General features: G+C 43.3%; 2 protein-coding genes, 4 non-coding genes and 1 pseudogene across 6 annotated transcripts; 2 read left to right on the forward strand and 5 right to left on the reverse strand.

The window, feature by feature from the left end:
* Window positions 1-546: 546 nt before the first annotated feature.
* LOC134445026 (glycoprotein-N-acetylgalactosamine 3-beta-galactosyltransferase 1-A-like) lies at window positions 547-11629 on the forward strand. The gene is made up of 3 exons (XM_063194160.1): window positions 547-897; window positions 7646-8310; window positions 10797-11629. Exons 1-3 carry the CDS (start codon window positions 654-656, stop codon window positions 10959-10961), a joined length of 1074 nt encoding a protein of 357 aa, XP_063050230.1. The 5' UTR covers window positions 547-653; the 3' UTR covers window positions 10962-11629.
* Window positions 11630-14114: 2485 nt separating this feature from the next.
* On the forward strand, window positions 14115-15394 carry LOC134445031 (uncharacterized). Its single transcript, XM_063194162.1, has 2 exons — window positions 14115-14800; window positions 15170-15394. The coding sequence occupies exons 1-2, from the start codon at window positions 14264-14266 to the stop codon at window positions 15392-15394; spliced, it is 762 nt and encodes a 253-aa protein (XP_063050232.1). The 5' UTR covers window positions 14115-14263.
* Window positions 15395-21785: 6391 nt separating this feature from the next.
* LOC134445034 (5S ribosomal RNA) lies at window positions 21786-21899 on the reverse strand (annotated as a pseudogene).
* A 531-nt stretch (window positions 21900-22430) lies between these two features.
* Window positions 22431-22549, reverse strand: LOC134445033 (5S ribosomal RNA). Its single transcript, XR_010034164.1, has one exon. It is a non-coding gene; the product is annotated as a 5S ribosomal RNA (ribosomal RNA).
* Window positions 22550-23086: 537 nt separating this feature from the next.
* LOC134445035 (5S ribosomal RNA) lies at window positions 23087-23205 on the reverse strand. The gene has a single exon (XR_010034165.1). It is a non-coding gene; the product is annotated as a 5S ribosomal RNA (ribosomal RNA).
* Window positions 23206-24846: 1641 nt separating this feature from the next.
* On the reverse strand, window positions 24847-24965 carry LOC134445037 (5S ribosomal RNA). The gene has a single exon (XR_010034167.1). It is a non-coding gene; the product is annotated as a 5S ribosomal RNA (ribosomal RNA).
* A 556-nt stretch (window positions 24966-25521) lies between these two features.
* Window positions 25522-25640, reverse strand: LOC134445036 (5S ribosomal RNA). The gene has a single exon (XR_010034166.1). It is a non-coding gene; the product is annotated as a 5S ribosomal RNA (ribosomal RNA).
* Window positions 25641-25720: the final 80 nt, after the last annotated feature.

The raw sequence follows: 25720 nt of genomic DNA on the forward strand, positions 1-25720 counted from the left end.
ATGCACTGTGTTGTTTTAAACATATGAGTTGAAACCAGTAATACAGCTGTACTCCTCTCACAGCAAGAGATATGACACACTATAGCCTATGGGACGGCCCAGCGGCCATCTTGGATTTGCATGATGAAAAAGCTAGCTAATAAATGTTAAGGCAAGAAATATATTTTTCTCGCTATGAATTACCAAACTGAAGGCAAAGGGCTATCAACAGCTTTTCAAAAATGCATATAACAGCCAAAAGTGTCTGCTGGCTCAATTTTAAACTGAACACCACAGATGTAACTTTATGTTAAAAGGAAAGTGTAGGTTTTTTTACACTTAAACTTGAAAACGGTCAAAAATGACCAAAACACAACAGAACGATTAATACAAAATAGTGGACATTTTCTCTCCCCAATTTCTGGCACTACTGCGCATTCTAGTTGACATTAGCAAATATTTGCCTAAGCTTACGACCGGTCCTGCCTATACATAGAAGACAAATCTTGTTCGTGAATGTCACCTGTTTTACCAGTAGGTTAGCATTCCACCCAAATCATGTCCACAGATACCTGACATTGAACAATGACACCTGCCACGTCATTTTGTACCTCCCTGTATTTTTGTGTGCTTCTTCCCTGAAGTCATATTGCTGCTGTCCCCAACTTCACACAATGAGTCCTGGGAATAAAGAAGAGACGGGAGGAGAGAGGGAGGTCATGAAGAGCCATGGCTCGCGATGTCTTTTCTTCCTGGGCTTCATCGTGGGTTCTTGCACCCTCTACCTCCTGCAGCTAGTGTGGTTTGAACATCCAGGCCTCATCCTGCAGCCTCAGGGGGCAGGAAACACAACGCTCAGCAAAGACTGGAGGGCGGAGGGAGCAGCATTGATCAACCTCAGACATCCAAAAAAACAAGGTACAGCACATTATGTCTGATTGCAATCAAAAAATAATCAACCTCAAAATCAACACTGTTTGTTGTTGTTGTGTTGTTTGTTTTAATCTTGTTATGTGAATGTAAGGTAATTCCATGATGTTTATGGAAATTCATAAATAAACCTTAATGGAGCACTTTGACTAAATATTAAGATGGAATTTTATTTAAACTTAACTTTTTAATTCTAAATGTAAATTTACCTTAGGTGCAATATATTCATATACCTCTCTCTCTCTCTCTCTCTCTCTCTCTCTCTCTCTCTCTCTCTCTCTCTCTCTCCCTCTCTCTCTTCTCTCTCTCTCTCTCTCTCTCTCTCTCTCTCTCTCTCTCTCTCTAAAATTATAATTATTATTTATGTATTTTTATTATTTTTGTTGTTGTTGGAAATAGGTTCTGGAAAGGAACAGTAAGGACACACATTATTCATTTCACTTACCTTTTAGATGAGCAATAGCTTACTGTTATCATTTTAAGCATCATTGTAACAGGCATCTAATAGAAATGTAACAGAAAATCTAAAACGACCAGTTTACTGTTTCACATTATGCTGCCTGCTCAGATATGAAATGTACTCTTTTTCACGAATACCTACCATTACCAACAACCATCACCAGATTCTACTGTATGTAATGTCATATTGGCTTGGACACAGGGCTGGATTAATGCACAGGCTAGATATTCAATTCAAGTCAGTTTATTGGGACAATTAAAACATAAATGTTTCCATTTCATGCACTGTGCCAGAGCTAGCCTTAGGCTAACCCTAACCCTAACCCTAACCCTAACCCTTTAGTCAACATTAAAATAAAATACAATAGAATAATAAAGTAAAGCAAACAAAACCAAAAGAAAAATCACATTAAAACAATAAACAAAAAATCACTCATATGGCATGTTCCCTTCAACCCCCCCCCACACACACACACACTCACCTTCCTGCACCCAGCCAAACAAAAAATCAAAATTATTTAAAAATAAAACAAAACAAAACAAAACAAAGACATTGACCACAAGACATTGTCAACACCACATGTTAGTGATTACTGTTTTGACTGTTTTGTAAAGAATATTTAAGCTGTGACTTACAGTCAGAGTCATTAACATTTTCCCAGGCCATGCAAAAGGTTTTCAGCTGGTGTGCGACTGGTTTTCAGCTGGCGTGGGGTGGGGTTCCCCCCTCCCTCCGATATTCAAATTTAAACACGCCCACAATTTAATTGTAGACACGATTCCAGGTGTCGCCATTAGAAGGTGCTTCTCTCATACAGAACAATATTTGTGTTGAGAGGTAAATAGCCCTTCTCTAGACCTAGGTCTACGTTAAAAAGGTAAGGGATAATTGACGGCACCTCGTTCAATTAGCAGGAATGATGCACACTGCTGCTCTTTGTGTGGTTTGCATGTCTCTTAGGTTCATGACCACATTTCAACATGCACACTGTACTGAAGTCTTGGAAACTGTAGTCATATAGCCTCTGTAATGGTCATGTTTGTGTGTGACGTATTACTTTATTGGCCCAAAAATAATATAGGCTCATGTTCTAAAAATAATAGCGCTTTAAAATAGGGAGCGTCTTTCGCCCGGAATAAACAAATTAATGATTTTAATCTGAAAGATTCAGAAAAAAAAACAATGTGCACTTAACCCACCTGTTATCCTTGAGGTCTATTTGACCCCATTCAATGTTTAACGTCTGAAAAATGCATGAAGTACATAATTATTTTGTTTCATCTTTCTTGACTTTTCCTAAATATATGGGGTCAATGTGAAAAAAGTGAAATTTCCACAAAAATGTTTACCCTAAGTGCTATACACATTTTGGTTACATCTGTGTTCCTTGGGGTCAATTTGACCCAAAATTATTTTAAGTGTATTAAACATACAAGGAACATCCATATTTTGATAATACATGTTCATATCTGTCTAAATTATGTAAAATACATGAACACAAGTTATTTAGAACAGAACATTTTGCTGTATTTAGGGCTCTGATAACTAACAATATGTATGATATGGACGAGGCCCAAAACTTATTCAGGGCAACTTTTGGGCGTTGTTGCACATTTTCGCTTATTCATGAATTAGTTTTTTAGTTGTTTGGGCTGTGTGTGGGGGTGCTAGGACTTATCTAAAGGGCTTTTTATGTCCCCAACAGAGCAACAGTAAATATCTGAGGCATAAACCAGGGCTTTTTTTTCCTACCGATTTTGTAGACATTTAAGTGGCTGGAGTCAAAATGACCCCAAGGATCACGGATGTAACCTAAATCTGAGGATAACAGGAGGGTTAAAATAAATGGTATCCCTTGTCTTGTCTTCATTTCCTATTACCATGCCCGGTGTTCACGGGTCGGTTTCGACCTGTGTTTTAAAGTGGTAGTTCGCTATTTTAGACATTAAGCCCTGTTTGTGTGACTTCTGGGGTGAAGTAGAGATGTTCTCATCACAATTTTGACATTAGGTGCTGAACGGAGCATTTGGGTATTCAAGACTGCAGCCCCCCCACCTTTACATTGACTCCAATGAAGCACTCAAGCAATCGATCATAAAATGGCATTAAACTTTCGTTTGCAGAGACATGAAACTCACCGAGTGGTCAGAGGTGGGCAGCGATACATTGGCTTGAAAATCACCACGAAATACGCTTCCAGAGAAGATATATTCATTATTGTCCGTCTTCATTGATTGTATTGGTTTGACTAGTATTACTCCGCGCGACCGGAAATGGGGGTGCGTTTGTTTACGTTACTATCTATGGTTTGTATGCAAGCTGTAGTTTTTGTAGGCAGTCCCGCTCAAAGATAGCCGTTCTACCTCGCTCCTTGATGTCTACATAAACAACACACTATCGCTGGCTGGATGTCTACTGCTATGCAACGGCGTCTGGGGAAAAATAGGTCCGCCAAATGCTAAACAACAGTTAGAAGGCATATTTCGCTGCAATTTTCGGGTCAATTTATCGCTGTCTACCACTGACCACACGGTGAGTTCCATGTCTCCTCAAAAAAAAGTTTAATGCCATTTTATAATCGATTGCTTGAGTGCTCTATTGGAGTCAATGTAAAGGTGGAGGGGCTGCAGTCTTGGATACCCAAATGCTCCGTTCAGCACCAAATGTCAAAATTGTGATGAGAACATCTCTACTTCACCCCAGAAGTCACACAAAGAGAGCTTAATGTCTAAAACAGCGAACTACCACTTTAAATCAGCTGTAAAAGCGACAAATAACAATGATATTTCACCATTCTTTTTTCTCATGGCTTGACTGGCCTTTAGGCTTCCCTCTCTTATGGAAATATTGGTTTTAATGTTTTGTCAAGGGTTTAAGGTTCTTGTTTTGTACACCTACCCCTTAATTTCGATTGTTAAAAAAATGAAAAAGTAACCTCTAAGATGTAATATAGGAAATTACACAGATTTATTGCTACCTGGATATCACTGTGCAGTAGTAGAACACATCTTGAAAAACATTTTTTGTCTCACATTTTTATTTTTCATTTTATTCACAATAGTTACATCTATGGTTTTCGACCCGTATATAATTACCATAGAGAATCAAGGGAAATATGATTTTTTTTTAATGAAGGAACTGTGATGGAGTGGTCATTGTGGATGTGTGCTGACTCTCCCATCAAGCCTGGCTCTGTGGTGTAGTGGTCAAAGTCCCAGTTTTTTACCCCAGTAGGTCTGAGTTTGAGTCCCAGTGGGGCAACTACTCCCCTTCACTAAAAATGGTTTTAGAAGTGGAATGGCTGATTGAGGCCATCTGAAGAGTACCTGTGTACTTGTGTGTCAGGTGTAATATCAAGTGAGGAATGATAGGTGTCCCTGTGTAAGGAACCCCACCCCCGGAAGCATAGATGATGGGGCACACTGCATGGGACAAGCCAAACCAATGCATCACACTCGTGTGTGTGTGTGCGTGTGCGTGTGCGTGTGCGTGCGCGTGCGCACGCATGGCAAAATGTTACTCCAGTGCTGTGGGCAGAGTGATTTCCTGCAGGTGAGGCATGACAGCTCATCCATATTGCGGAATCTAACCTCTAACATCACCAACCTTTGTCCTCCTCCTCATTGTCATCAAATACATGATCTAAAACCTGTGTGATTGTATATCTTCTCTCAAATTGTTCACCCTGGAAATGGGACACAGGCACAGAGAAAATATGCTAGCCACCTCACATTGTATTTATATAACCCTGAAAATGAATTGTTGTTTTCGTTAAATTTCCTGTAAACACTTGTCAGCCCTCATATGGATTCACACTCTAGCTGAGGTTTACCTTTGCAGTGATATAGGGTAACAGTCACTGTAGAGTCATACTTGTTTATTTATTACAAGTAAATAATGCTCAATATGTAAACAGAAAACTGTGAGTGTTATTTGAAGGCTATATTTTACTAGTTTGGGCTTGCAATGTATTTGGCACATTCAAATACCATGTTAGCACATTTTTATAAACTATTTCATAGCCAATCTTTAGCAAATCATCATCATACATAGTGAAAGTGTGACTATGGTCCAAATGAATAATTTGAATATGAAAACTACACAAAATTAGACTCCGAAAGGCAAAAACAGTTTTTTTTTTAATCTCCTTACGTCTTTTGTCTTGTCATACAATAGTCAAAATACTTTTAGAACCCTACTTAGATACACTATGCCATTGTTAAATGAGAGCATGCTGAACTATGCCCAGACTAAATTGATCCATATGCTGAAATGACCCCCCATTAGAATAATTCTAATTTGCCAGAAATGAAACCCCATTGAAAGTCAATGGAATGTTCTGTCTGGCAAATTAGAATAAGATTTGTAACAAAATTAGAAAAATTGCTATGGAAATCTATGGAGTGTAATGAAGAGGGAAGTGTGGGTCACCAGATCAAAGAACAAAAACAGCTGAAAGCTAAGCATCACTGATATCTGGGCTGTCATAACCCTCAAGCAATGCCACTGCCATTGACTTCAATGTTAAACACAGTCAGGTCAGCAGTCTAACCTATGACTGCGGTTTTGACTATTGAACAAGGTTGAGACTTTTTAAAGCCTCAGGAAGCTTTTACCAGTGTTTAGAGTTAATTGGTTAATTTCAGATGATTATGTTAATAGCTTGTTTAGACAATCTTTTCATGATATGCTATTTTTTTGAGATAGGAATTGTGGGTTTTCATGAGCTGTATGCCAAAATCATCAATATTAAAACAACACAAGACCTGAAATATTTCAGTTAGTTTGCAATGTATGTAAAACATGTATTATTAATATTATGATCATAATCATAATAATAATAATCATAATCATAATAATAATTATTATTATTATTATTATTATTAGTATTGTTATTATTATTATTATTATTATTATTGTTAATAATTATTATTATTAATTATTATACTCATACTCATTATTATTATTATTATTGTTATTATTATTATTATTATTATTATTATTGTTATTATTATTATTATTATTATATTATATTTTTATTATTATTCTTGACAATTAGAATAAGATTTGTAACAAAATTAGAAAAACTTGGTATGGAAATCTATGGAGTGTAATCAATAGGGAAGTGTGGGTGACCATATCAAAGAACAAATACAGCTGACAGCTAAGCATCACTGATTAATTTCAGATGATTAGGTTAATAGCTTGTTTAGACAATCTTTTCATGACATGCTATTTTTTTGAGATTGGAATTTTGGGTTTTCATGAGCTGTATGCCAAAATCATCAATATTAAAACAACACAAGACCTGACATATTTCAGTTGGTTTGCAATGTATGTAAAACAAATAAAAGTTTATTTGTTATCATTATATTATGAGGTAAAACAATGAACTTTAACAAAATATGCTTAATATTTGAGAAGGACCTGTATATTCTCATGACGTCATGCTGCCCCATGAGCTCAAATGATTGGCAGATGAGCTGGCAATTACTATTTTACCTAGCAGTTAATTTCTTATTTCAGTTTTGGCTGTAATGATTGCTCTATAAGCTACTTATTACGAACCGGGTCAAAAACGACCCGAACACCAAAAGTGCTATATTTTTTGATACAGCATTACAGAATTTATGAAAAAAAAATATTTTGCTTCATTTCGTTAAAATAGAGGTGGCTAAAGCCTTTCCACAAGAAACTAAACATAAGGGCCTCCTTACACTGTCAAAGTTGAAAACGGGTCGGTGACGACCCGAAGACGAGAGGAGGGCTATTGTTATGACATGGAAACCAAAATGACACTTGTAACGAACTTGAATTGTAACGAAATTGCATGTATGCTAAAACCATGCAAGGAGAAAGCCCCAAACAGCACCCCAAGTGAGCAGTGTGGCGGGATGGTACCATGCTCAGGGTACCTTAGTTCTATCAGTAGCAGTGATTGTAAAATACATTTGGTTTATATAGTTTGCCTTTCTCAAGATGCATATGGTTTGCAAGAGTTGCATTTCTTCACTCACATTTTTTTCTGCAAGTAATGAAATTGATGCCGTTTCTCTTTGATTCTGAAAGGACAATTGCCACATAGGGTTAAAATGAGTGAGCTGATTCAGGCTTGTGACCATCAAGAGTGACAGTGATTATAAATTGGCTTATGTCCATGTCCTTTGTCAATCTCTGGTGAAGATTCTGGAAGATTTGTAGTGATGAGTCACATTTATATCTTCTGAAAGATATTGAATTAGCTGTCCTTCTTGTGTCCCCTATCCTTTGCCTCAGGAAAAGACAGCCATGTAGCGGACGAGCTGTACAAGAAAGTGCGTATTCTCTGCTGGGTGATGACGGCACCCAAGAACCATCAGACCAAAGCTCTCCATGTGAAGGCCACGTGGAGCCGCCGCTGCAACCGGGTGGTCTTCATGAGCTCCGTAAATGACCCAAATCTGCCGGCTGTAGGCCTGGGCACTGGGGAAGGACGACACAAGCTCTACTGGAAGACCATCCGCGCCTTCCACTACATCCTGGAGAAGCACGGTGACGAGGCCGACTGGTTCCTCAAGGCTGACGACGACACCTTTGTGGCGGTGGACAACCTGCGCTGGATCCTCTCCAATCACACGCCAGCACAGCCCGTATACTTCGGCAAACACTTCAAACTCCACGTCAAGCAAGGCTTCATGAGTGGCGGCGCGGGCTATGTCCTAAGCAAGGAAGCATTACAGCGCTATGTGAAGGCCTTCAGCACCAAAATGTGCACCCACACCTCGCCCGAGGAGGACGTGGCTTTGGCCCGGTGTATGGAGAAGATTGGGGTTCGACCAGGTGATTCCAGGGACACACTGCACCGAGACACGTTTCACCCCCTTGCCCCTGAGTTTCATCTGACGAGAAAGTTCGACAAGACTCACTGGTACTGGATGGAAAATTTCCACCGTCCTGCGGAGGCAAGTAGCTACTAAGTTCCATTGGTAACACTTTATTTTAGGGACACATCTATTATCACTAATACATACAATATTAATGCCTGTGTAAGTAACTTGTAAGGCATGTACTAAGCAAAATCAGACAGTTGTTAAGCATGTATTCACAAATGTCTTGTTCATGCCCAATTAAGGATGTAATACTGATATGACCTTAGTAAGGACCAGTAAGCCTATATTTCTATTTATTAGTAAGTAGTAAGTGGCAAAATACAATGTGTAGAAGCTCCCGACACACTGTGTGAACAAACCCTGAACAGTAAGAAAACAGATGTGGAATAAGGGTCCCTATTCTAAAGTGATGCATTGCTCATCCCAGGTGGTTTTTAGGGCCCCTGCACTACAAAGGTCCCCATCATTATCTAGGGCCCCCACACAACCCAGGCCCGCACTACCTAACCCAGGCCCGCACTACCTAACCCATTACCCAGGCCCGCACTACCTAACCCATTACCCAGGCCCGCACTACCTAACCCATTACCCAGGCCCGCACTACCTAACCCATTACCCAGGCCCGCACTACCTAACCCATTACCCAGGCCCGCACTACCTAACCCATTACCCAGGCCCGCACTACCTAACCCATTACCCAGGCCTGCACTACCTAACCCATTACCCAGGCCTGCACTACCTAGCTCCCCTGATCAGCAAAGTGTAAGGATATTTTTGCTACTGACTTTATATTCAGCTGAGACATCTAACTTTTATTGTTCATATCATTGAAAGGTAACAGGAGCAATTATATAGCAGGGATTGAACGTACACTTGTCGATGACGGTGGTTTGGTGAGGATGACGGTGGTTTGGTGAGATGACATTTTTTTTCATGTACCACTGAGTTTTCATTGTAAAAACCCCAACATAAATGCAGAACATTATAATAATAGCTTTGAAGCGAAACTTAACTATTCTTTTGTGATAATTAAGTCAATGTTTGAGAACATTAGCTTCAAGAAGTGCAGTGCATAATGAGTACGCAATCTTAGCCTACAGACAACCTACCCAGCTCTGAGCCAACCCACATCTTTAGATCCTCCACTCACTCATGCAATTTCGTTGTTAACCAAACAATTTGCCATGTACGTACCGACAGAAATGTCATCATTGCTGCATTGGCCATGCATTGCATTTCTAACTAAGGGCATACCCTTAATGCACTGTCCTTCTTGGAGCTAGGTTTCTCAAACATTAACTTATTTATCACAAAGGAATAGCTTAGTTTCGCTTCCAAACTATTACTCATCGTTATATTCTGCATTTATTGTAGGGTTTTTACAATTAAAACTAATTGGTGTATGAAAAAATTACATCTCACCACCCCACTGTCATTAAGAAGTTTACTTCCAATCCTTGCTGTATAATGCTTCCTGTTATTCTAGTCCTTACGTCTTACTCAAAAGGAGAAATCTAGTTCTACTAAGTCCTTACTAAGGTTATATTGGTTATAAATCCCTTATTGTGCATGAACAAGACATTTGCAAATAAATGTCTAACAACTCTCTGATTTTGCTTAGTACACGCCTTACAAGTTACTTACACAGACAATAATGTTGTATATACTAGTGCCAATAGATGTATCCCTAAAATAAAGTGTTATCGTTCCATTTCTATTTTCTGTACAATTACATTACACCATAAAGTACATGCACAATAGCTGTTGCTATTAATGAGAATCTGGAATGCTGATGATATGCTATGCTGTAGAAGTGTCAATCCCTGAATGATAAGCTCAGATGGTAAAAAAAAAATGATTCAAACAGCTCTGAATGAGCTGATGATAATGAATAAGCCTACTCAAGAAAAGTAGACATAACATGACTCTCACCTGCTGGTATGTTTCTCTTTTGTCTTCACGATACCATCTGCCATCATAACTGACATATTTTCGAATAAGGCTCCTTATCAAAAAACCTTGCATGTGATTTGATGGACAAAAAAAATCTATGAAGGGTGCTTTTGATTCATGTCATTAATAGTTTGAGAGGCAAGAGTTGTTTAATACTGACAACAGCTACAATTCTGTCTTCATACTCTCAGCAGGTTTTATGGGTGGTGGGTTGCGTAACTTGATCATCAGCTGGAGTTCGTATGTAACTGAATTGAACAAAATAAGCATTTTAATGAATGGGACATGCTTTTGCCAAACTTTCAAGAATTGGAGCTGTAATCAAATTTCATTCTCCACCAAGTGACATTCCTGTGAACCACTTTTGTTTTGTGTGTGTGTGTGTGTGTGTGTGTGTGTGTGTGTGTGTGTGTGTGTGTGTGTGTGTTTGTGTGTGTGTGTGTGTGTGTGTGTGTGTGTGTGTGTGTGTGTGTGTGTGTGTGTGTGTGTGTGTGTGTGTGTGTGTGCGCGCGCATGTGTGTGTGTGTGTGTGTGTGTGTGTGTGTGTGTGTGTGTGTGTGTGTGTGTGTGTGTGTGTGTGTGTGTGTGTCCTCTGGTCCCTGTAGGGTCCCCAGTGCTGCTCTGACTTGGCCGTATCCTTCCACTACGTGGACAGTGTCCTCATGCAAACTCTGGAGTACTTCACCAACCACCTGCGGCCCTGGGGCTACCGCTATCGCTACCGGCCATCCCCGCCCCTTGTTGGCCTTGTTGGCCCAGTAAAGACTTAACCCTATCCAGACTGGGGGGAGGGGTGGGGGTTAAAAGTGCCGCTTTTCACGCACTTCACTCTTCAATATGCCCCGTAGATTTCTCTGCCATATTTTGGTGCCAACTCACCAGTTTAATCCTAACACCAAAAATAAATCCCCATGCATGTTCGATTGGGTTTCATTTCTGGTTACATGAACAACCTTTTAAACATCATATATTTTTTTAGAATAGAAAGAGATTAAATAATAGGATGGAGAATGGAGATTTTTTTTATTTTCATGTTAGTTTTATGAACCTTCTACTATTACTATATTATATTGTCATTTTATTCTTATGATTTGGCTGGGGAAGTCCACAGATAGTGACATATTCTTGTGTGTAAGCTTTTCTGTAATGGGTCACGGGACACTCAACATTATTGGAAACATGTGCATCTACTTGGTGTGGCTGCTGAAAAACAAATATGAAATTGCATACGCTGGACAACAAGACAATGGACAGTGGGCATCTGGCCATGGGAGACCCCATGTGCACAGGAGAAGCTGACGACATGCCCTGGGGGAAGGAAATGGTTAAATAGGGTTGCCTTTTGTATTCACTTCAGAAATTGCTGGGTGGAATACTTCCTGTCTCCACATAGTAACTTCTCCAGCGGTTAACAATAAAATCTGCAGTGCTCACCATCTTAAAGGAGGGTAAATGGTATCCCATGCCTTGTCTTCATTTCCTATTACCATGCCCGGTGTTCATGGGTCGGTTTCGACCCGTTTTTTAAATCAGCTGTAAAAGTGACAAATAACAATGATATTGTGAATAATTTCACATATCACCTTAACAATTTCACTCTATTACCTTATCAAATTGACCTGAAAGAACACACACAGAAACAGAGGTAGCATTTTAAATCTGAAAGCAGCTCGGGGGTCTTGCACTCACAGAGATGGTTACAGATTCCTTGCAAGCCCGGGTCTACCAGCAGTGGGGCGAAGCCTTTATTGTCTCATTCTAACAAGTAATCTTTCCTATCATGCATATGTAAAACTATATATGAGGGACAAATATGGTCTTGTCTCCCCCTTGTTCCGTAGGCCCTACTGGCGTCTATCTTGATGTATAGCTTCCACGTAGCCTAAACATCCAAGGTCATAGTTCAGCAAAGTGGTAACCCATCCAGGACGACCTAGGCAGAGATGTTTCCTTGTGGTACAGAGATGTCACATAACTCAAAGAGCAAAGGAGAGAGAGAGAGAGAGAGAGAGAGAGAGAGAGAGAGAGAGAGAGAGAGAGAGAGAGAGAGAGAATAACAGAGAATAACAGAGTATAACCAGGCCCGACGCTGCTTAGCTTCCGAGATCGGACGAGATCGGGCGTGCTCAGCGTGGTATGGCCGTAAGCAAAGGCTGAGGCCAGAGCAGATTCTTTTATAGCACAGTCTTTTGCCCACATGTCAAATACAAGGTGCCAAAAATGGGACCGAAAAGCGTCTTTTTGACCTTTTTCTCTCATTGCATTAAAACTTCCTTTCTACAGCATGTCAGAAGTACCAAATCCACTGACTGCCTCTAGAAAGACAACTCTACATCTCCTTAACTTTTTTTTTTTTTCCCCCGGGGAGGGCGGCAAAAAAAGGCCCAAAATACTTAATCCTTACCTTTTTGGGGTGGGGGGGCAAAAAAGGTCCAAAAAACGTCTTTTTGACTTTTTTTTTTTTTTTTGCACCATTGCAACAAAACTTCCTTTCGACATCATGCCACAAGTACCAAATCCACTGACTGCCTCTAGAAAGACAAATCAACATCTCTTTAGGGTTTTTTTTTTTCCTTTGGGGGGGCAAAAAAGGTCCAAAAAGCGTCTTTTTGCCTTTCGGTCCCGCATAAAAAGTTCCTAAGTGTAAATAATGTGTGACAGCAAGAAAAATGAAAAGCTTACAGCACCTGGTGTTCCCAGGCGAATTCTCCAGCAAGTCCCTAAAGCCTGCTCAACCGACCAATGGTTGAGCCCTGTTGTGCAAAGTTGAGGAACGGCAAGCCAATCATTGAGCCCTGTTGTGCAGAGTTGAGCAGCTATCGGCCAATCAGAGACCTCTGTTGTGGACTCGTCATACAGCAGCCGAAGCTGTTCTCAGGTCAGCCTACGATCCCTCAGAATAATTACGACAGATTCAGCGACATCGTTTGACATTTGAAGACGTGGATTCACTTTTACCAGTTACCTGAGGTAAACTATTTTCTTATCTTCAACACAATTTAGGTATTTTGGCAAGTGATTGGATTCGCCGATTTTAAAAAACACTGCTGTTTACATTTAGCCACCAAGTTCAGTTAGCGCGCTTCATTGATGTCAATAGCGGCCGTCAGTAAACAGCCGTCAGTAAAATAGTGATCGTGAAGAGAAACTTTCTTTTTACCTAACAATATTTATGTAAATGACATGGTTGGTGCACTGTTATCTGATGGAAATGACCCATGTTATGTCAAAATGATGTTCGTTTCCTCGGCTACTTCACTTATCTGTCAGTGGGACTAGCTAGTGACAGCCTTCTGAAAACGTATGAAAACAGATGAGCAGATTAACACATTTGTCTGAAAAACATGTTTGACAGCACTATCAGATGTTGGCTACATGTTTCATGACATTTCACGATGTTGTTTTTAATTCGTTGGTTTGTTTTTTTGGTTGTAATGACGCTACTGACTGACGGTCTCCGAGTGTCTCGAAGCCCCTCGTAGCTTAATGTTACAATGTTCGCTACGTGATCAAAGAGCCGATAATGTATCATATTATGAACATTGTTTCAGTTGAAAGGATGTCATCGCTTGACATATTGTATCCGATGACTTATCCTAGCTTGAAAATGTTGCAGGATTGAGGTAATGGTTTGTTTTGTTCGTCATAATGATGCTACTGAATGACAGGCGCCGACTGCTTTTTAAAGCGTCTCGTAGCCAGATGTTATGTTCGCTACGTGATCAAAGAGGCGATCATGTATCATGTGAAGATTATGTCTGTTGAGGGAAAGGATGTGATTGCATGAAATACTGTATTGGGTGACTAATTCTAGCTTTGAAATGTTGCTAGACTGAACTAATGACAGCCCGCTGTACAGTAAGCTAACCACTGTAACAGCTGTGTTGTGTAACTAAAATACTGTCATCCAGTTTAAATAAATAACTTGGCTGTCTTGCTTTGACCTCATTCATATGACGACTACTGACTGTAAATAAGCCATGTTTAAAAGTTTTGTCACAGTCACTTGTTGGAAAGTTAAATGAACAGTCATCACTGATCCCTATTACCTGTGTTTACATTACCAGAAAGAATGGAGAGCCTCTATGAATGTGAGGTGTGCAATAAGAAGTTCACTCTCAAGTCGAACCTCACACGGCACACAAAGCTCCATTTTCCCAAGCAGCATGCCTGTGAGGAGTGTGGGAAGAGCTTCGCTACCCAACCCCAGCTGGACCTGCACAGCAAGCAGCACCAGTACCCCAACATCCCCCTGTACAAACCGGGAGAGGCCCGCTTGAGGTGCACGGCAGCTGCCAAGGCTGAGGCGGAGAACCCCAACAAGAAGGTGGACCCGACCTGGCTGGACCCCGTGAAGGCAGAGGCTGCTGCCAGAGAGGCCGGAGGGGGAGAGATGTGGAGAGGCCAGCTCGTCATCACCTGGGGCAAGTACGCCGGGCAGACTTTCAGGTGGCTGCTGGAGAATGACGCTGGTTGGGTGGCCTGGATACTGGCAGAATATAGTCACCAGGGTGAGCTAAATGACCTCTTGAAGTGGCAGAAGGAGCGCCTGCAGGAGTATGTCCACAACTTCCCCTCTGTCACCTGTCTAGTTGACAAGAAGCTGAAGGTAAGTTAAATAGGTTAACATTTGTACATGTACATGTGAGTGATAATCCACACTATTTCAAAACCATGATGTCTGGATCTTACTGTTGTTTTTTTGTTTTTTTTGTTTTTTCAGGAAAAGACAGGCGCAGCTGTGGCATCCTTCTCCCAGCATGGCTCCAATTACGCCAGTGATGCCGAGCTATTGGCTGTGGCAGGTAATGTTATTATGCTTACCATTGTATCCCTTCTAGAGCAGCTTAAACTCATAATGTTTTTCTTTACTTCTGTCATTATGTTACATTCATTTAAAATCATCTCATAATCATCTCAATTCTGTGTGTGTGTGTGTGTGTGTGTGTGTGTGTGTGTGTGTGTGTGTGCTTTGCAGAACACCTCCTGGATGAGTCCCAGGTCCCTGTCACCACCCACATCACCACCGTGGCACAGCTCACCCCAGCCGCAGCTGCCAGCCAGGAGCCTGCCGTGCCACCATCGCAGGAGCAGCCCTCTGTGTCCTCCGGCATCCACCTGGAGGGTTGGCAGAGGTACTGGGAGGAGCCACCCTCATCTGCCCAAGCACTTGGCATCGCCCTCCCAAACATCAAATGGATGAAGACCAACGAGGCCTACGGCCTGTTTGAGAGGGCATCACGTTACAAAAACGCCAAAGGTGACGTTGTGGAGAGGAAGCTGCTGAAGGAGAAGATGGAGTTCCACCCGCCCCCACTGCCTGTGTCCGTCAGGGGAGCAGTTCCCAGCATGCTCGCCTTCTTCACCACGCCTGCCTTCTTCTGGCGCCCCGTCGGTGTGATGAAGGCCATGATTCCCTGCCCCAACACCAACTGCCCTGCGCCGCCTGGGGAGTACCTGGAGAGGAAGGGCTTCGGCAGCTATGCCAGGCAGGTGTGTGGCATGACATCCTATTACACCCTCCTGACAGAGAAGCTGAAGTGCTCCTACTGCGAGAAGGTGAGGCGTGTGTCGGTGGCACGCGACATCGAGGGGGAGGAGGAGGACGACGAGGAGGAGGAGGAAGACCACCATCAGCAGCAGCAGTACATTTGGCTGGCCTACAGTCCAAAAGTTCTGATGAGCCTCGCCCCAGCCGTGAGACGGATGTTCCCCGCCATTCTGTGTGGGAAGCGCGCCATCGACAGAGGAGTGGTGACTCTGCTGAGCGACCGCCTCAACGCCGTGTCGATGAGCAAGGTGCAGCGGCTGCTGAAACAGGGCCACGACGAGTGGTACATCGAGCGGCGTGACCTGTACCAGACTCTCCTGTACGACGCGCACACAGCTGGCTCCTCGTCGACGGCAGCCTCATCCTCCTCGCAGAAGGGCATCCTCGCCTTCGCCAGGCCTGCAGGGACGTACACCCCTCCCATTCCCCAGTCTCCTCTTCCATCTGCCCGGGTGCTGAGGCGAGCACACCTCATCATGGAGATGGAGAAGATGCCAGTGTACCGCAGCGAGATCCTCAGCATGACTGGAGAAATCCTCTGCATAGACGGCACAAGAAAGGTATGCACGCAGCCATCATGTCATGGTAAAAAAAAAAAAAATACAGATGTGTCTTAACTAGTGACATTGTAATAATGTAATAATGTGTGTGTTTTGATTTGGTCTGTTTTATAACAGATCCTGAAGAAGATCTACGGGGAGGGCCAGGGCACGATGCAGTACCTCACCAGCGTCCTGAACGAGTGGGGTCAGTTCCTGACGACGGTGGTGGTGGCAGCTGAGTCCGAGAGCTGCTATGCACGCATGGCCAGGGGTCTTGTGGCTCGCTTCGAGCGTGCCAACGCTCCAGCCCCGAGAGTCATCTACGCCGACAACAACTGCTGCCGGTACATTTTAATTTAATTAATTCCACCATAGCACACTGATATTTCATCACAATGTAATGATATTTAAAATAATTAATTCAGATAATGACAAGTTATTTTAGTGAAACACTATTGCATAGATACTTTGTAGATGCATGCTATTTTTTTTCCATGTCATTTCAGTGACAGTGGCTCATCGTTCCTGGAGACCCTCTTCAGTGACTGGGTGAAGAGGGGTACTGTGGTCCGCCTCGACATCAGGCACTGGCTGCACCGCTGGGATGCTGTTGTGATAAAGCAGAGCCACGCCAAGTACGGCGTGTTCATGAGTGCCATGGCGGGGGCGGTGTTGGCCTACAACAAGGGGGACATGTTGCTCTTGGTCCAGGCGGTGCGGAAGGGCAACGAGCAACTGTACGCCAACCACACGGACCAGCAGATGCTCGCCTTCCTCAAGCCGTCGCAGATAAAGAGCTACGTGAGGCGCATCACGAGGGGTGTCGAGGTAACTATTTGTAATAAGTTTGTAATAGAAACGCATCGTGTGTAATAAAGCTGTGTTATATGAATAACATTTCTAATTATACCTTTCCCACCTGTGCGTTACAGGAGACTGCTGCGACCGTGGACTCCATCCTTGATGAGTTCAAGGGACCAGCAGGCCTCGACATCGACGGCATCCCCCTGTTCAAGTCCGCAGACGCCGTGGATGCGCATTGGGCGACGGCGAGCAAACACCTGGGATGCATGCAGGCAAGTTAATTTGTGAATGGGTCAAGACAGATACAAGTATGGCCATGTATAGACACATTTTGATTAGATTGGATTGGCCAAAGTAATCATGAACCTCGTGCTGTGTTGTGTGTTGCAGGACCCCCCTGGTGTTCCACTGTACGTGGCAGTGAGGACGGTGACACTGAATGGCGTGAAGCTGCAGAGGTACAGGTGCCGGCGTGGCAGCAATTCCCTGGAAGGGCTGCACTCCCATCTAGTCCACGCCATACCATCTAACAGATGCGGCATCATGCCATTTCAAGTGAGTAATGAAAACAAAACGCTTTATTTTTTTTCTAAATGTTTGTTTATTAGATTTTTTCAAGAATGTTATGTACAAATAGACAACATTATGCTTAAAGAAGAGCAACTTTCATTTTCAACTACAATAACGCCAGAAATGTGTTACATGCAATGTGTTTCAGGTGTACCTGATCGCCTTCGCCGTCCAGTGGAACGCCAGGATGGAGTCCCTTCGCGTGGACGGAGGGCGTGGTCGTCAGACCAGTTGTGTGGACGCTGCGACGATCCAGCGCATGAATCGCCAGGCGGAGCTGCTCTTCGGCAAGGAGCACATCTTGGAGCCGAATTTCGCTGCGCCTCTGCCATACCCTGCTGACTACCACCACCCGGACGAGGAGGAGCTGCTCGGCGTGGAGTATGCCTTGTGCCAGTCCACCGCTTTCACTGCGAGGCACTACTACGCGCAGAAAGGTACAGCATTTTTCATCACACAACAATATATACGAAAATCACCTGCCCGCTAACTGTCTGCTGCTCGTCACTACTAATCACAATGTAACTCAACGCAATGTAATGTTTTTCAGCTGAGGAGGAGCAGTGCAGGAAGGACGAGGAGGAGGGGAAAGGGGAGTCTGCTGCTGAGGAGAGTGGCGAGGAAGAGGAGGACGAGCAGGCTGACGAAGGTGTCGGAGGCATGTCGGAGGAGGACCCCATAGACCACGTCTGTGAGAAGCACGTGGTCCTCACTCAGGCCGAGCAGGTGGAGGAAGAGGACGACCCCGCTTTGCAGGATGTCCTGGCCAGCCAACGCCATCTCCATCTGCCTGGGATAGAGGAAGTGGAGGCCCTTGCGTCGCTTCTCCTCCAGCTGGCAGACGACAGCGACCACCACCACCTCGTGCCCGCCGCGCTGAGGCAGCAAATCGCCACGGCTGCTGCCAATCTCCACGACCACGACCGCTCCGGCGCCAACTTCGCCAAGAAGTATGAGTCGAGGTGGGGCTACACCCTCTTTGGCCGTTGCCTCGGAGCCGACACGCCAGAGACCAGCGCGGCCCAGAAGACCAAGTTTGGCTGGATGAGGTACCCCCAAGCAGCGCAGGTGACCGAGGAGAGCCGCCTTCTGTACCTCCTGATTAAGATGCTGCAGCACCATCCCACCTGCAGCAAATTCCACTCCTCTCCCAGCAAGCTGACCTCGTCCATCAAAGGCCAGTACAAGAGGATCGCTGACAGAGTGAGGGACGACCCGGTCCTGGGCAGCCTCGCCATCCCGCTGCCCAACATCAATGCCAAGTCCATCGGCAACTTTTTCAGGAGGGAGGAGAAGATGGCCAACTTCAGGGCAACCGTCAGGCCAAGAGTCAAGACTCACCGGGACGTCCTGTCAGGCCAACCAATGCCTGATGCCCCTGCCCTGCCGTCGTCACTGCCACCACCAGACAGGCCTCAGGTGCAGTTTCAGGAGCCTCACCATGTCGCTGGCAAAAGGCGTGGCGAAAAGCGGAGGTAAGCTCTTCACTTACTTTATCCGTTTATTTTTTTGTGGAGAGCTGTACTGTATTGGACTGTATTACAGTATATGATACTCACAGTATTGTGCTTGTGTGTGTGTGTGTGTGTGTGTGTGTGTGTGCGTGTGTGTTTTTTCTTTTATTTTTTACAGGTTGGACTTTGAAGAGCCACAGCTGCAGCCAGAGCCACAGCCAGACTCTCAACCAGGGCCGTCACACCGCTGTATCCAGCCCAAGCCTGCCACCGCATCTTACGTGCCATCTGCCGTGGCAAAGGCACCTGTCCTCCTGGTGCTGCCAACCCAACCGCAGGCTCCATCAGTGAGGTTGCTGCCATCCACCAACCCAGTCTTCCTCCCTGTCCTCCCACCCCGCCCTCCCGCTGTGAAACCTGTGATGCCCAACAAGTCTAATAAGCCTTGTGGGGCTTGCAAGGTGCCACAGTGTGGGGGGCAGAGGAAGAAGTACACCCCTTCCAAGGACAAGGTGGCTGGAAGCAGCCAGAAAATATTCACTTTTTGCCCCGCCACCAACATGTCCACCACACCTGGCTTTGAAGGTGTGACGTACACCAGCTATGAACACTTTAAAAGTGTGGTGGACCAGGAGCTGGAGAAGAGGAGAGCCACCCTCTAAAACTGCAATGACTGTCTGTCTGTCACTCACACTGACTGACACACACACACACACACACACACACACACACACACACACACACACACACACACACACACACACACACACACACACACACACACACACACACACACACACACACACACACACACACACACACACACACACACACACACACACACATACTGACACACACACACACACACAATGTAAATATTGTAAAAATGTTTTAAAATGTATATTTTCCTTATGATCACACAGTGCATTGGGTGCTGTACTGACACACGCACACACACACGCACGCACACACACACACGCACACACACACACACACACACACACACACACACACACACACACACACACACACACACACACACACACACACACACACACAATGTAAATACTGTAAAAATGTTTTAAAATGTATATTTTCCTTATGATCACACAGTGCATTGAGTGCTGTACTGACACACACACACGCACGCACGCACACACACACACACACACACACACACACACACACACACACACACACACACACAATGATGTAAATACTGTGAAATTGTTCAAAAACGTTTTAAATGTTTATAATGTATATATTTATTTAACTTATTTGTGTGTTGTTTTTACATTTCATACATGTTGTCATGTAATTTATGTGATCATACAAAATGTTCATATACTTGTTTCATTCATACCTACCCTGTTACCTTTTGCATCAAGCATTTGGGATCCTTCACGTCATAGAATCTTGCAACATCTTGCAGTACCAGGATTGTGGGTTGCAATGACTGTCTGTCACACTCACACTCACACTCACACACACACCATACTCTCTCTGTCTCTCTCTCACTCACACACACACACACACACACCATACTGACACACACACACACACACACACACACACACACACACACACACACACACACACACACACACACACACACACACACACACACACACACACACACACACACACACACACACACACACACACACACACACACACACACCATACTGACACACACACACAATGATGTGGTGGCATTGATGTAAATACTGTGAAACTGTTTTAAAATCTTAATTAACTTATTTGTGTGTTGTTTTTACATTTCATACATGTTGTATTGTAATTTGTGTGTTTCGTACAAAATGTTCATATACTTGTTTCATTCATGTCTAATCATTCATTCCTGTGGTGTCAATAAAATATTTTCATTGCATTTGAAAATGTCTCTGCTTATTACCTGTTTTTTACATAACAATTCCATATTTAAGTGTTTTACACTCACTGTATAAAAAGGGTAATTTTTTATTCATGTGTTGCCATGGCTTAATCGATTAATATTTACCAGTTATTAACTGCTTTACAGACTAAAAATATCCAATTGGGTAACTTTTTGTAACATGAACCTGTTGGAGTGCAATGCTTACCTGAAATTAAAACGTAACCTGAAATTAATGGTCCAAAAAGATGAATAACAATACTTACCTCTATTATACTTACCTGAAATTAACTGGAGTGCGATACTTACCTGGAATTAAAACATTACCTGAAATCAAGGGTCCAAAAAGAGGAATAAGAATATTATACTTACCTGAAATTAAAACTTAGCCTGAAATCAAGGGTCCAAAAAGATGAAAAAGAATATTATACTTACCTGAAATTAAAACTTAGCCTGAAATCAAGGGTCCAAAAACATGAATAAGAATACTTACCTGTATTACAGTTCCCTGCAATTAACTGCATTTGAACACAAGGGTTTGCACCTTTCAACTACAATTATCCAGTCAAACAGTCTAAGGGATTATACATCTGCTGATATATGGATTTCAACTTGGTGGACAGGGGTTCGAACCTGTGATCTAATGAATGGTAAACCAACGCTCTACCCACTCGACCATAGAATGTTGCAACATTTTTAAAGTACCTGCAGTACCAGGATCGTCCAGCAGGTGGCCCAGGATCGTGCTTAATCCCGGGATCAGCAATAGGGACTTGGGGGGGTCATGGCCCATTCCCAGGCGGTCTCCCATCCAAGTACTAACCAGGCCCGACGCTGCTTAGCTTCCGAGATCGGACGAGATCGGGCGTGCTCAGCGTGGTATGGCCGTAAGCAAAGGCTGAGGCCAGAGCAGATTCTTTTAAAGCACAGTCTTTTGCCCACATGTCAAATACAAGGTGCCAAAAATAGGACCGAAAAACGTCTTTTTGACCTTTTTCTCTCATTGCATTAAAACTTCCTTTCTACAGCATGTCAGAAGTACCAAATCCACTGACTGCCTCTAGAAAGACAACTCTACATCTCCTTAGCTTTTTTTTTTTTTTTTTCCCCGGGGAGGGGGGCAAAAAAAGGCCCAAAATACTTTCTCCTTACCTTTTTGGGGTGGGGGGGCAAAAAAGGCCCAAAAAACGTCTTTTTGACTTTTTTTTTTTTTTGCACCATTGCAACAAAACTTCCTTTCGACATCATGCCACAAGTACCAAATCCACTGACTGCCTCTAGAAAGACAAATCAACATCTCTTTAGGGTTTTTTTTCCCCCGCTTGGGGGGGGGCAAAAAAGGTCCAAAAAGCGTCTTTTTGCCTTTCGGTCCCGCATAAAAAGTTCCTAAGTGTAAATAATGTGTGACAGCAAGAAAAATGAAAAGCTTACAGCACCTGGTATTCCCAGGCGGTCTCCCATCCAAGTACTAACCAGGCCCGACGCTGCTTAGCTTCCGAGATCGGACGAGATCGGGCGTGCTCAGCGTGGTATGGCCGTAAGCAAAGGCTGAGGCCAGAGCAGATTCTTTTAAAGCACAGTCTTTTGCCCACATGTCAAATACAAGGTGCCAAAAATAGGACCGAAAAACGTCTTTTTGACCTTTTTCTCTCATTGCATTAAAACTTCCTTTCTACAGCATGTCAGAAGTACCAAATCCACTGACTGCCTCTAGAAAGACAACTCTACATCTCCTTAGCTTTTTTTTTTTTTTTTTTTTTTCCCCGGGGGGGGGGGCAAAAAAAGGCCCAAAATACTTTCTCCTTACCTTTTTGGGGTGGGGGGGCAAAAAAGCCCCAAAAAACGTCTTTTTGACTTTTTTGTTTTGTTTTGCACCATTGCATTAAAACTTCCTTTCGACATCATGCCACAAGTACCAAATCCACTGACTGCCTCTAGAAAGACAAATCAACATCTCTTTAGGGTTTTTTTTCCCCCGCTTGGGGGGGGCAAAAAAGGTCCAAAAAGCGTCTTTTTGCCTTTCGGTCCCGCATAAAAAGTTCCTAAGTGTCAATAATGTGTGACAGCAAGAAAAATGAAAAGCTTACAGCACCTGGTATTCCCAGGCGGTCTCCCATCCAAGTACTAACCAGGCCCGACGCTGCTTAGCTTCCGAGATCGGACGAGATCGGGCGTGCTCAGCGTGGTATGGCCGTAAGCAAAGCCGAGGCCCAGAGCAGATTCTTTTAAAGCACAGTCCCTTTCCTTTTGCCCACAATGTCAAATACAATGTGCCAAAAATAGGACGAAAAACGTCTTCTTTGACCTTTTTCTCTCATTGCATGTAAAACTTCCTTTCTTACAGCATGTCAGCCTGAAGTACCAAATCCACTGACTGCCTCTAGAAAGACAACTCTACATCTCCCTTAAGCCTTTTTTTTTTTTTTTTTTTTTTTTTTTTTCCCGGGGAGGGGGGGCAAAAAAAAGGCCCCAAAAATACTTTCTCCTGTACCTTTTTTGGGGTGGGGGGGCAAAAAAGGCCCCATAAAAACGTCTTTTTGACCTTTTTTCTTTTTTTTTTTTCTCTTTGCATTAAAAAATACAAACTTCCTTTCTACAGCATGTCAGAAGTACCAAAAAAATCCACTACGACTGCCTTCTAGAAAGACAAATCACATCTCCTTACCTAGCTTTTTTTTTTTTTTTTTTTTTCTCCACTGGGGGTGGGGCCAAAAAAAGGCCCAAAATACTTTCTCCTTACATTTTTTGGCGGTGGGGGGGCATAAAAAGGCCCAAGTGTAAATAATGTGTGAAAAAAAAAAAAAAATAAAAAAAACAAAAAAAGCAAGAAAAAAAAAAAAAAAAAACGTCTTTTACTTTTTTTTTTTTTTTTTGCCACCATTGGTATTCCCTGGCGAGTCTCCCATCTGCCTAGTACTAACCAGGCCCGACACGCGGCTTAATGGCCACAAGTAATCGACGAAATCCAGCGGGTACTGCTCTAGAAAGACAAAGGCTGAGGCCAAGCAGATTCTTTAAAGCATCAGTTTTTTTGCCCCACATGTCAAATACAAGGGGGGGGGCCAAAAATAGGACCGAAAAAAGCGTCTTTTTGACCTTTTCTCTCAGCTGCATGAAAACTTCCTAAGTTAAATAATGTGTGACAGCATGTAAAATGAAAAGTACCAAATCCACTGACTGCCATCCAAGAAAGACTAACTCAATCGACGCTGTAGCTTTCCAGATCGGACGAGGTTTTTTTTTCTCCGGCGTCGCTCAGCGGGTATGGCGTAAGCCAAAAAGGCCAAGAGCAAAATAGCGTCTGTTTTAAAGCACAAAAAAAAGTCTTTTGCCCACATGTCAAATACAAGGTGCCAAAAATAGGGACCGCATAAAAAACGTCTTTTTTGACCTTTTTTCTCTCATTGCACCATTAACAAAACTTCGCTTTCTGACAGTAATGTCAGAAGTACCAAATCCACTCACTCCCTCTACAAACACAACTCTACATCTCCTCACCTTTTTTTTTTTTCCACTGGGAGGTAGGGGGGCAAAAAAAAAGCCAAAATACTTTTTCTCCTTACCTTTTTGGGGTGGGGGGGCAAAAAAGGCCCACAAAACGTCTTTTTGACTTTTTTTTTTTTTGCACCATTGCAACAAAACTTTCTTATTCGCATCATGCCACAAGTACCCAAATCCACTGACTGCCTCTAGAAAAACCAAATCAACATCTCTAGAGTTTTTTTTCTCCCACATGGGGGGGCAAAAATTGTCCAAAACGCTTCCTTTTTGCCTTTCCTGGTTCCCTCATAAAAAGTTTCCAAAAGTGTAAATAATGTGTGACAGCAAGAAAAATGAAAAGGCTTACAGCACCTGGTATTCCCAGGCGGTCTCCCATCCAAGTACTAACCAGGCCCGACCCTGCTTAGCTTCCGAGATCAGACGAGATCGGGCGTTCTCAAAGTGGTATGGCCGTAAGCAAAGGCTGAGGCCAGAGCAGATTCTTTTAAAGCACAGTCTTTTGCCCACATGTCAAATACAAGGTGCCAAAAATAGGACCGAAAAACGTCTTTTTGACATTTATTTTTTTCCCTAAAATTTATTTTCTCTCATTGCATTAAAACTTCCTTTCTACAGCATGTCAGAAGTACCAAATCCACTGACTGCCTCTAGAAAGACAACTCTACATCTCCTTAGCTTTTTTTTTTTTTTTTCCCGGGGAGGGCGGCAAAAAAAGGCCCAAAATACTTTATCCTTACCTTTTTGGGGTGGGGGGGCAAAAAAGCCCCAAAAAACGTCTTTTTGACTTTTTTGTTTTGTTTTGCACCATTGCAACAAAACTTCCTTTCGACATCATGCCACAAGTACCAAATCCACTGACTGCCTCTAGAAAGACAAATCAACATCTCTTTAGGGTTTTTTTTTCCCCCGCTTGGGGGGGGGGGCAAAAAAGGTCCAAAAAGCGTCTTTTTGCCTTTCGGTCCCGCATAAAAAGTTCCTAAGTGTAAATAATGTGTGACAGCAAGAAAAATGAAAAGCTTACAGCACCTGGTATTCCCAGGCGGTCTCCCATCCAAGTACTAACCAGGCCCGACGCTGCTTAGCTTCCGAGATCGGACGAGATCGGGCGTGCTCAGCGTGGTATGGCCGTAAGCAAAGGCTGAGGCCAGAGCAGATTCTTTTATAGCACAGTCTTTTGCCCACATGTCCAATACAAGGTGCCAAAAATAGGACC

Source organism: Engraulis encrasicolus, unplaced genomic scaffold, assembly GCF_034702125.1.
Source record: "Engraulis encrasicolus isolate BLACKSEA-1 unplaced genomic scaffold, IST_EnEncr_1.0 scaffold_93_np1212, whole genome shotgun sequence".
NCBI lineage: Eukaryota > Metazoa > Chordata > Actinopteri > Clupeiformes > Engraulidae > Engraulis > Engraulis encrasicolus.